This window comes from Acanthisitta chloris, unplaced genomic scaffold, assembly GCF_000695815.1.
Source record: "Acanthisitta chloris isolate BGI_N310 unplaced genomic scaffold, ASM69581v1 scaffold24634, whole genome shotgun sequence".
Taxonomy (NCBI): domain Eukaryota; kingdom Metazoa; phylum Chordata; class Aves; order Passeriformes; family Acanthisittidae; genus Acanthisitta; species Acanthisitta chloris.
The window spans coordinates 1,099-11,989 of NW_008667974.1; the positions used below are offsets into that span (position 1 = coordinate 1,099).

Here is a 10,891-nt window from a genome sequence, read left to right on the forward strand (position 1 = left end):
AAATAGACAGTAGCAAAACAGGTTTAGGTGTATGTACAATGAGCACAGGCAGCATGGGTGTCTGCTTCTGCCTTCACTTATGTGGGCATATGCAAGAATCACCCTTACCAAAGTCAGAATTTTTACATTAGTGTAAATATCATGTGAGAAGGAATACGTCCTGTGTTCACTCTTCTTTCTTTTTCCCACCTCTCTTCCCTCTTTATTGCTGACATTCTAAGCACAGTCTAGCCATGGCAAAATCATGCACACATTTGGTACTGAATTTTGTCTGTTTTCTCTCCATTTTGGCTGTTTATAAGAGCAGTCAGATCTTAACAGTATACTTTGGCTGGTTGGATCAGAGTCTTATTTCTCTATTTGTTTTTATTATTGAAATTATTTACAAATTAGCAGTGATTTGTCACATAATTTATCCAGCAGAAATAATAGATCCTGCGTGCATCTTACAGAACACTGTGTGCAAACATTGTCTGAAACCATAGAGATCAAGAATGTGCAGCTTTGTAAGCTCAACTTTCTCTCAGAGAGACAGAGCTGTTCTAAACTCTGGGGTTATCCTGGTGTCTCAGTCATCAATTTCAGACCATGAAGCACTTGGTATAGGAATGTATGCAGACAAATAAAAGGTAAAGGTAAAATACCATGAGACTGTCCAAAAGCTGGATGTACAGTTTCTGTCAGTGACTGACATTAAGGTCAATGTCATATCCTATTGAGTGAATTTTGAAAATCTACCTCTAATGAAAGCAAAATCAGATGAAATGTTAGGATATAAGCCTGATAAATGCTAGGTCAGAGGCTTAAAAACACTGTATTGCTATGAAGTTGTGTAGAAGTGTCTGGGCTCCTGGAATGCAAAAGGCAGAGCAAGGATAAAAGCCTGGAGTGTTAATGCTGTACCAGCATTAAGACCTGTTTCAGTTACACTGGGAAAAGCCATTTACTACCATGTTACCTTGCTTTACCTTCTTTTTCACACTGCAGACCATGCCATCCAAAGGAGCAGATGCAGCCCTTAAATCTGTCGCATGTCCCTCGATTGTGACAATTACATTTGAGTTTGCAATCTGACCCATAAAAACCAGGTTTGCATTCTGCAAGTACATATGTTCCAGTTAGTGCAAAGGTACTAGAAAATGTCTTCCATTAGTTTTCAATCTCATGATTTTAAAAAATTTTTACATGCCTGTAAAAAATCCTATCTTTTACTCCCCTCTGTTAGTTCCCTTCTGTATTTCCTATGTGCAGAACACTTAAGGACTCCACCATTCTTTTTTTGTTTTACTATACCTTTATCACATTCCAGTCCCATCCATCCTGTGGCACAAGAACAACCATATGGATCTGGTAGACAGAACATATAGTTTCTGCAACCGTAATTTTCTTTACAGCTCTCTTCACAAGTTTTGCCAAATGTATTGGCTCCACAAGCTGTTGAAGGAAAAGAATAACACAACAGCATTGTCCACAAAAGAAGTGCTTCTAATGATATAGCTTTAGACAAGTGAAAACATGCATTTAAATTAAAAATAGCATTTTAACCATTCAGATACCAAATATATTAACAACCATAGCAACTTCAGCCACAGCTGTTCTATTGGTTAAATACAGCAGCAGAAACAAACATAATTATCTCTCATATGAAGACCTGTCAGCCAAGCACTCTTTGCTTTGGATACAGGGGGACAGATCTTCAGAAATCTATTCTCTTTATAAGCCTTTTCAATACAAAATAGACAAACGGTGCCATGAAAACCAAATATTCTTCTTAGAGGTCAGTATATATGAAACTGATGAGCTCAAAGTTTTGTTTTTATTATAAATGCTACATTAGAAGGGCTCAGATGTCAACTATTCTGATAGCTTAGTTCTAGTATTTGCAGCATTGCAATTCAATAAAAATATAAGTATACATATTTATCAATGAACACAAAAGTTGCTTGGAGATATCAAAGCAATGTGATGCCTGCTCTGATTCTTCCAGAATATAAACTAATTGTCACAGACACAGATTTGCACAAACAGCCATATACTATCAATATGCCCCTAGAGACAAAGCAGCCTGTGAGCATATAGCAGCCTCTTTAGAAGCAGCCAGAGAATCTCTTACACAGGGGTTCATTTCCTAGTACCAATATATCCTTAGGATCTCCTATTCTAACATGCATTCAACAGTCAGTCAGTAGCATAGACCATACTGACTTTGAGGGAATCACAGGACAGCCAAGTTTGGAAGTCACCTCGAAAGACCATCTACTCCAGCCTTTTGTGAGAAAAGGAGCCTAGAGGATGTTATCTAGCATATTGCCCAAGTGCATATTGATCAAGAAGAGTTGGAAACATTCATCTTTCCTAGTCACATAATCTCTACTAGGAGAAGAGAGGGAGAAACTAAATCACAAGTACAAGAACAGCCTTACTAATTCAGGGCTCATCTCATCCAGCACTGTCCTGTCTCCAGCACCAGCTGTAAAGGCTATAACTTCAAAGAGTAAAAACAAGGCTACTCCTGGTGATGCTTCCCTCAATAATATGCCAACTTCTTGTACTGAAAACAAATTAATAAGCAATCTCTGAAAATATTATGTGCTTACCTTTCTCACATGTTTTCCCCATAAAACCTGGAGGACAGATGCATTCCCCAGTATCTTCATGACAAATACCATTGTTCGTGCAGGAAGGGCAGTGGGAGCTACAGGAAGGGCCCCATTTCTGAGCTTCACACCCTTTTATAGAAAAATATAATGAAATATTTGTTGTCTTCTTATTCAGTATCCAATGAAGTGGTAAAATTCTTTTTGATTAAGGCAAACAATAAAAATACGATTTACAGGGACCCCCCCCACACTCCAGCCATTTGGACCACTTTAGTTATTATGGTGGCAGTAGCTTCAAAATCCAAATTTGAGGCATCGCATTTATTCCTTCACAACTCCTGGAAGTATCCTGTGGATGTTCATAAGTGAAATATGCATTACTATCAAAAACATTTTCTCCACAATGTGAGATATTTGAACATCTATTTATTTTTTCGTATCAGTTTTATATTTCAATTGAAGTTAATAATGTTCTTTATATCTGATGAACATGGACACCGCAGTATGAGCTATGAGACGTGTAGAACACTTAGAAAAATATCCAAACAAAATATTCAAACAAATATCATCTACTAGGAAGCGAACCTTAAGAGTTTGCTAAGTCTGGGGTTATTTGTGAAGTTGCAATAATGTATACTAAAGATGATAAATCTTAGGATAGATAAGGCTTGGATATAGCCCACCACAAAGAACAGGGAAACCCAGTGAAGAGTGACCTCCTTCATTCATACTTACTTGTTGTTTGAAAAGCTGAGATGCTGAGAAAAGAACTAGCTGACCTGGAAATAGGTTGAATGGGTTGAATGTAAATCTGATTTTTTTTCTCTCTCTCAGCTGTTTAAACGAATATCAGCTTGTACCAAAGTTCCTTGGGGAAAAAAAATTCTTCTGACATAATCTGATGGCAGCGTATGCCAAGAAAGATTTTGTTCCTTATTTGGGCACAGTATGTTTCATTTCAAATTCATTATGACTTTAAAAAATTAATCATGAGCACACACTAACGGAACTTACGTCTTACAATAAGCCTTGTGTAAGCAGAAGTAAAGAGATTTCCTCCTATATATCTGGCAGAGTAAACCCCTGCATCCTGTGGTTGAACTTGAGCATACGAGACTTCCAGCTCCCCTGGCACTTCATGCCTGGGCACAGAGTGGATGAAGGAACCTGGGGAAGGAGCACACAGATAGCACAGACAAAAGTCATTCACCCTCTACATACAGAAGCAAGTCTGCATTGCTTACTGAAGAAAGCCACCTGGGATGAGCTAAGGAACAGAATCTGCTTATTATTAATTTGCTGTCAGCTCTTTAGCTATACTAGTTATTCATAATTGAAGAGGTGCAAGTTAAAAGGAATGAAGATTTTGAGGAGGTTTAGTGGATGAATGGGACAAACAATTTCATGTTCAGCATTGCAAAGTGTCTAGCGGTTAAACATGTTCATTTTGTTTCTTGATCACTTCTGAAGTGAGGGGTAACAATCTGTAGGAGTCTAGCATGGCCGGAATTGAACAGCAAATGGAAGCCAGGTCCAGTTTAACCTGAGTAGCACAAAAAGATGAAGCAGACCAAATCTGAAGAAAACTCAGCACAGCTCTATCTTTCCTTCCAAGGCTTAACATATTTCTGTTTCTTCTATATTTTGTTTCACCAAGGAGCTTATCTACGTTATTCTAGGTTTGCTGTAGTTGGTTATACATATTTGCTAAGTAAGGCAGTAGCATTTGGTCTTCTCCCATCCCTCTGGATCACCAATTAACAACATTCGAACATTGGTTGCTGCCAAACAGAAGCTGCATCCAGTGAACTTCAGGACCCCTGGGAGTCCTTCCACTCCAGTCTGTTAGAGTAAGGCTACTGCAGACATCTTATGCCAGGTTCAGCCAGCTCTCCCTCTAAAATATACATGCACATCGCTCATACACATCATACCAACAAAGTCATCCACAAACAAACCCACACAGCAGAACTGTGACTTGATGGGTATTGCCTGTCCGTATGGGACTGACTAAAATGGTTTGGGTTAGAAGATATCTTAAAGATTATCTGATTCCAACTCCCCTGCCAGAGCTGGGATACCTTCCAGTAGACTGGGTTGCTCAAAGCCCCATCCAACTTGGCCCAAAACACTTCCAGGAATGAGGCAACCAACATTTCTATGGGCAACATATTTCAGTGACTTACTACACTCACATCCTAGAATTTCTTTTTAGTATCAGATCTAAATCTAATTCAGTTTAAAGCAACCCCCCCTTGTCCTGTAACTCCAAGTCCTTGTAAAAAGTCCTTCTCCAGCTTTTCTGCAGCCCCCTTCAGGTACTGGAAAGCCACCATACAGTCTCCCCAGGGACTTCTCCAGCTGCATAATTCCAACTTTCTCATCCTGTCCTCACAAGAGTGGTGATCCATCCCTTTAATTGTTTTTGTGGCCCTCCTCTGAACGCGCTCCTACAGGTCCAGCTCCATCTTGTATTGGGGGTCCCAGAACTGGACACAGTAATTATCAGGGATGTATCAGTAATTATCAGGGATGTTTTTTTCAACAGCAACCTCAGGTGAAAAATTTGACCTACTGTCTAGAGTCAATTTGAGAATTTTTTGTCAAATGTTCAGTTGAAATCCCAGTTAAGGGAGCACCATTATATAAGAGTTCTTACTACGCCATCTTATCTGGTTCTTGTGTGAGAAAATGCTGACAGGAGATCACAAAATTTCCCTGGGGACCCTGAAAGGGCAAGTGTTGGCAAACCTTCTCCACTGTGCCCTCACATAGCAAATCTCTGAAGAGTGAAGAAACAGGTATTCACAAAACTCTACTGTGTATATTGGTATTCATGAAACTCTCCGTTTATACTGCTTTTTTAAAAGACATCTTTTATTTATTTTTCTCTTCCAGACTGTAGTAAAGTTCTCTAGGTAATCAGTAACCGGAGTTGAAGCTGACCCATGCATGCATCTTTTGCAGTGTGTTGACACTTCCTACCTCATCCTGCTCTGTTTACTCCGTTTCCTGGTGGCTCACTGTAAACTAGACTATCAGTAGATAAAGATATACACAACTATAATTTGTTGGAGTCTAACATTCTAATTATGAAGGCACTGTGAGTTTTAGTGGCCTATATTTTCCTACATTTCTATAGGAGGTAGATAGAAAACTGCACGTATTTCCAAGTGTCAAGCAGGAGCAACACACAGCTGAACAGTGAGTCACGTGTGATTTAGGTGCCATGTTAGATAGACAAATTTGAGTCGTAAAATTTACACCCTAATTCTCGTAGTTGAATGAAATAAGCATTAGATTTTGTTGACAGCTTTTCCCTCCTAATAGCAGATTACTAGTGCTTAATTTCTTAGCCTGAAGAGATCATAGAAGCTAAATGGCCTCCAAAGGCCATTTGAAGAATGAAAGTTGTGGATCAAAAAGCAGTAGAAATGCAAAGAAAAACACAGTTACCTGGGCCTTTATAGGGGCACAGAAAAGAAAATGAAAAATAACTAAAATCAACCAGGCAAATATATGAAGAGATGTAGGAAGAAAACAAAAAGAAAAACAAGCAACAAAGGTATTAAAAGAGGATTTGGCATTTTGGTGGAGGAGAAACTGGTCAGAGCGATATATTGGATATGGAAAATTGCTCCTTTAGGAAGCATTAAATGGCTGAGGAAATACATCTGCTGCAGTTGCATAGCATGGGCATCATCAGCAATAACTTTAAAACAGTTACTTGGCACTCGGCTAAGATAATGACTGTGGGAAGAGACAAGAAAGATTGATTACCATTCTTGTAGATCACTGCATCTTCCTCTTTTGCTGCCATTCTGATGAAGGAAATATTCACATGTTCTCCTTTATTTGCTGTAACAGTTAATGCCACTGGGTGAAATGAGGCTGAAAACAGAACAGAAATATGTGATAAATAGCAGTTATTATCACTATCTGGTCCCTGGCCTTAAACCTGAGAATAGTTTACAGTGTGACCCTAACACAGATTTTGACATTTAAATTTCTTTAGAGGGCAAACCGGTCCTTTACCACCAGCAACCTCAACCTGCGTTTTGGCAAAGAGAGAGGACTTGCCTATACCTGTTCTGAAAAACAGTGCACTGGAACCTGGGGCATAAAAAAAATAATTGGATTTTGGCTGAGTAACTGGAAACACTTCCTAATTAGGAGCTCCAAGTGGCTGTAAAACTATCCCTATTTTCTTTATCCTTTGAGACACTTTTAATGCAGATTGGATAAAGTACTGGAAATTGCATTGTAGGGCACAAGCTGTCATCGGCAAACAAATGCCCAGAGTGACTCAGTTCTTTTTTGCTTAAGCATTATGATGTAGAACAGTTGAAAGTGTTCAGGAGACCACAGTCTGGAGGAGATGAGGTAAGATAGAGTAGGTCTGTGCTTGTGTTCACCACACTCTCTGGAAACACAGAGAGTGTTGGCTTGCACCAAGAGCAAAAGAAATAAAGTCATATTCACAGGCAGTCATACCTATACCAAAATATTCTCAGTTGAAAATGTGGCATAACTAAAATAAAAATTCTGTGTAAGGGACTGTCTAGACCAGTGATAGTTTTCAGTTTCTCAGCTGGGAAATAGAAATTAATTTTCCTGCTTAAACAAAAAGGTATTTTATATATTTGTTTATAGTTCTTGATTTAAATGAAAGAAGAAAGAAGTAGATGGAAGGATTTTCATAACAGTTTTGCCTTCTCCTTATCATATCATCACTAGTGGAAAAACTTTTCAGAATTACAGAAATGTAATTGGGGAAGGGACAGAAAAATCTCAAGAAATGGTAATTTTAATTAACACATTAATTTGAAATAGGTTAGATTTAAGTTAGAATTAGTTGGAAAATTCCAATGCAAAGCTGTGAAGTGTTTTGAGGACAAATTCAGGTTTTCAGGCAATTTTTAGCTCTGAGTTTTTGTGCCATACTGTTGTTGACGTGTCATATGTGAAAAAAAACCCTACCTGTTTTAAAATTAAGCAAAGTTGACTTCCAAACTGTTCATCTCACTACCTGAATTAGAATTTCACACCTTTGTACTTTCCCTTTTAGAGAGGGGATTGAGGCACTGATTTTCATCAGTCCCTTTGCTCTTTCTGTTTTTGAAGCTGTTTAGGCTTAAGAGTTCCTACTGTGCAAGTTCCCATCAGCTAAGTCCTTGTTGCCACCTGCCTCCCAGCAGAGTGAGTGGAACCTTTCTGACAGGAAGACCCACCTGAACTTCTGCTGGGAGAAATCCTCAAAGAGCCATTTGTGCTCCTTGTCAGCTCTGCATTTGCATAGGTTCCATTTCTATTAAATTAGCGCTCATTTCACAACAAATATTATGTTTAAGGAATACATATAAAAGTTAGTATGAACTGTTAGACAATTGATTCCTAAAAAATTGCCTTTTATCTATAATCATGCCTCCCTTTATTGGTTCATTTGTACAAAACCTTTGATAAAGTATTCTTTGGTTCATACTAATGGTTGCAGAAAACACATCTGTGTCTGAAATTTGGTGGCAAAAATTACACAGAGACAGGATCAGAAAGCAGAGAAAAAACTATGAACTAACTTTCTGTCATATTTTATATGTAATAGAGCTGCAAAAATGAGCAAGCAGATGCTACTTCAAAGTTTGTATGAGGTTGAAACTGTGCTGGCACATCCACAATAAAATTTTGCAAAATTTCTATTTCAGAATTGAATTTTAATTAAAAATCAAAGTGTTTGTGTTATGTGATGTAAAATTAAAGAAAGAAAGTCTAAGTAAGGATGAAGACATTTATATCAATCCAAATGAGCTTCTCTCCTAGAATATTGTTTCCTTGAAAATTGTGATGCTTTGTTTTATTTATGATTGAAAATAAGACAACTATTGAAAATTCACAATTATATGCAGAATGGAATTTCCATCCCCTGTGCAGTTCTAGTGTTTATTCTCTGAGCCTCTGCCACATGTTTTCATTCCTTTGCAAGTGATATACAATTGATTTCAGTAGGACTCTTCCTGCTTGATATTAAGTACATCCATAGGAATCTATTGAGGATTTGTCAGTTTACCTAGGCACTGGTATCTGCTCTTACATCTTAGAGAAACAGAGATTTCCAATATGAATCATGAAATAAGATCTCATTAGAAACAGGCAAAAAAAACCCTAAAAGCAATCCCAGCTTACTGTCTGCTCCCAAGATAGAAGTTATTATTATGGTAAAATTTATTGTCTATTTAAGAAAAAAATCAACTGCTTTCGCAAAAACTAACTGCTATTTACAAATGATCCTATGGGGTTCAGTTGCAGTGGCTTTGGACCAAATTTAGTGAGGCAATACTAATTGTTTTAATGAGATATGAAACATTTGTATTCCCATTTTCTTTTCTTTGCATGTTGTTAGGCTTAACCACAAGACATTTTCTTCAGAGTATTGTTGCAATGGAAATGAATGCACACTCCCTGGTGGGCTCAGTTCCAATGTATTTTTAGACTGTGACTTGTACTACATGATTTCACATCTTGAGTGCGCCAATTCCTTATACAGACATAATGAAGTTGCAGGACAAGTGCCATAATGCTCTGTAGCTAGAATTCCCATTGTTATCCCTTTGCCCACAATGACTGAGTTTCTGTGGGGAAAACTCAAATATATATGTGAAAATACACATTTATTGTGCAGTGAAATTGCATAAATTATATTTGACTAGATGCAGAACAGGCTGTTCTCTGTACTGTTCTATCTTAGATCTGTGTGCTGTATACAGTATTAGCATTTCTGCCCATGAAAAGATAAAGCATAAACTCTTTCTTCTCATTGCATGTATGAATATTGCATGTGTAACCATAATGATACAACATAAAGAATTCAGAAGAACAGACTTGTTGCTTTCACAATAGCAGATGCGTAGAATAAATCAGAAAATGGACCTGTTATCTTTCCATATTACACAGCAAAAATCTTTACCCTATCTTAGTATGTGATAATAGGTACATAACCAGGCAAATAACAGTTCCCACGAAAGTCAGTGGGGTTACCCAGATGATTAATGCTTTGTAAGTGTTTCAGCAGCTTCTTGCTCCGAGGCTGCAGAACAGTGGCTGGATTTTCAGAAGTGCTACTTCTTCCCATGACTTTTGTGTCCCTAATGGGAAGCTGAATATTTCGTCTTTCCTCAATATTTGCTGTTGAAAAACACACTCTACCTTTAAAAATTATGCAAACAACAGTAAAGTGGAAAAAGGTCTGTTTTCCAGTCACATATGCTTTGCCAAACCTCACAGTCCTTCCTTGACCTCTTCTTCCTTTTTCTGTGCACTTTAATAGCTTTGAGAATTTCTGATGCACCTCTTTCTCACCCACCTAATCTGCTTAGATTCTATGCCTTCACTGAGGAGTTTCTAGGTCAGATTTTGTTTCTGAATGCTTTTGCAGAGAAAATCTGAGAAATGGATGTAAATACAGAAACAAATCAAAGAAACCTACCAACTGCTGGTATGAATGTTGTTTCTGCTTAGAACATCTTCTGCCCCGTAGGAAGCTCTCAAAGTTTGACTAAAAATTGTCTGCTCCTAGGTCCACAGATATGAAGTGCTAAGAACTGATTGATTCAGAAGACACTCTTCTATGCATGCGTGTTGTTCTATAACAGAACAGCCAGAAATGTGCTCAGCGCACTGGCAGTCTGCCACAGGCAAGGTCATGTTGACTTTCCACAGACTGTTATCTTATCTCCTCCTCACTGTAGCCTCCTTTGAAACAATGGAATTGTCAGTCTGTATCTGCAGAGCTTTCTTGGTGACCAGTCCTACCCTTCAAAGACCACATCTGGTCAGAGAAAACAAAAGCCAAAGAAAAATGCACTTGTCCTACTCACCTTGCTTCCAACGTACCTATGTTCAAAGAAATAAACAGACACTAGCTGCTGCTCTGACAAATGAAAATAACTCTTTTTATAAATTTGCTATATATTTTCAGGAGGTGCCAACAGCAAAAATTGCTCTTACTGAAACCTTATGAAGAAAGATTAAAAGTGTCAAATCTCCTTACAGACCAGCTGTCTTGGCAGAAAACATTAGCAATATGGTAAAATTTACTAAAAATTTGGTGCAGTTTTGAAGTTTGATTTACTGCCAAAAATTGCCCAAAATTTGTTCTACTTTTCTGTAGTTTACAGTGATCTCTGGTTTGGAATTTTTTTCCAGAAGTCTAATGAGGTCCAGAAACAAGAAAAATTTTGCATGTAAGAAAATGTAATTTAATGGATAGAGTGATGAACCTTGGAAATCCCACCTTC

The 10,891-nt window shown here is 37.9% G+C and overlaps 1 protein-coding gene across 1 annotated transcript in view; it reads right to left on the bottom strand.

The window, feature by feature from the left end:
• LOC103800363 (angiopoietin-1 receptor-like) overlaps positions 1-10,891 on the bottom strand; it is a gene marked incomplete at both ends in the record, with an annotated part of 12,746 nt that overhangs the window by 1,088 nt on the left and 767 nt on the right. The window contains 5 exon segments of the mRNA XM_009072738.1: positions 951-1,097; positions 1,294-1,434; positions 2,598-2,729; positions 3,615-3,767; positions 6,381-6,491. Coding sequence (XP_009070986.1) covers positions 951-1,097; positions 1,294-1,434; positions 2,598-2,729; positions 3,615-3,767; positions 6,381-6,491 — 684 coding nt within the window.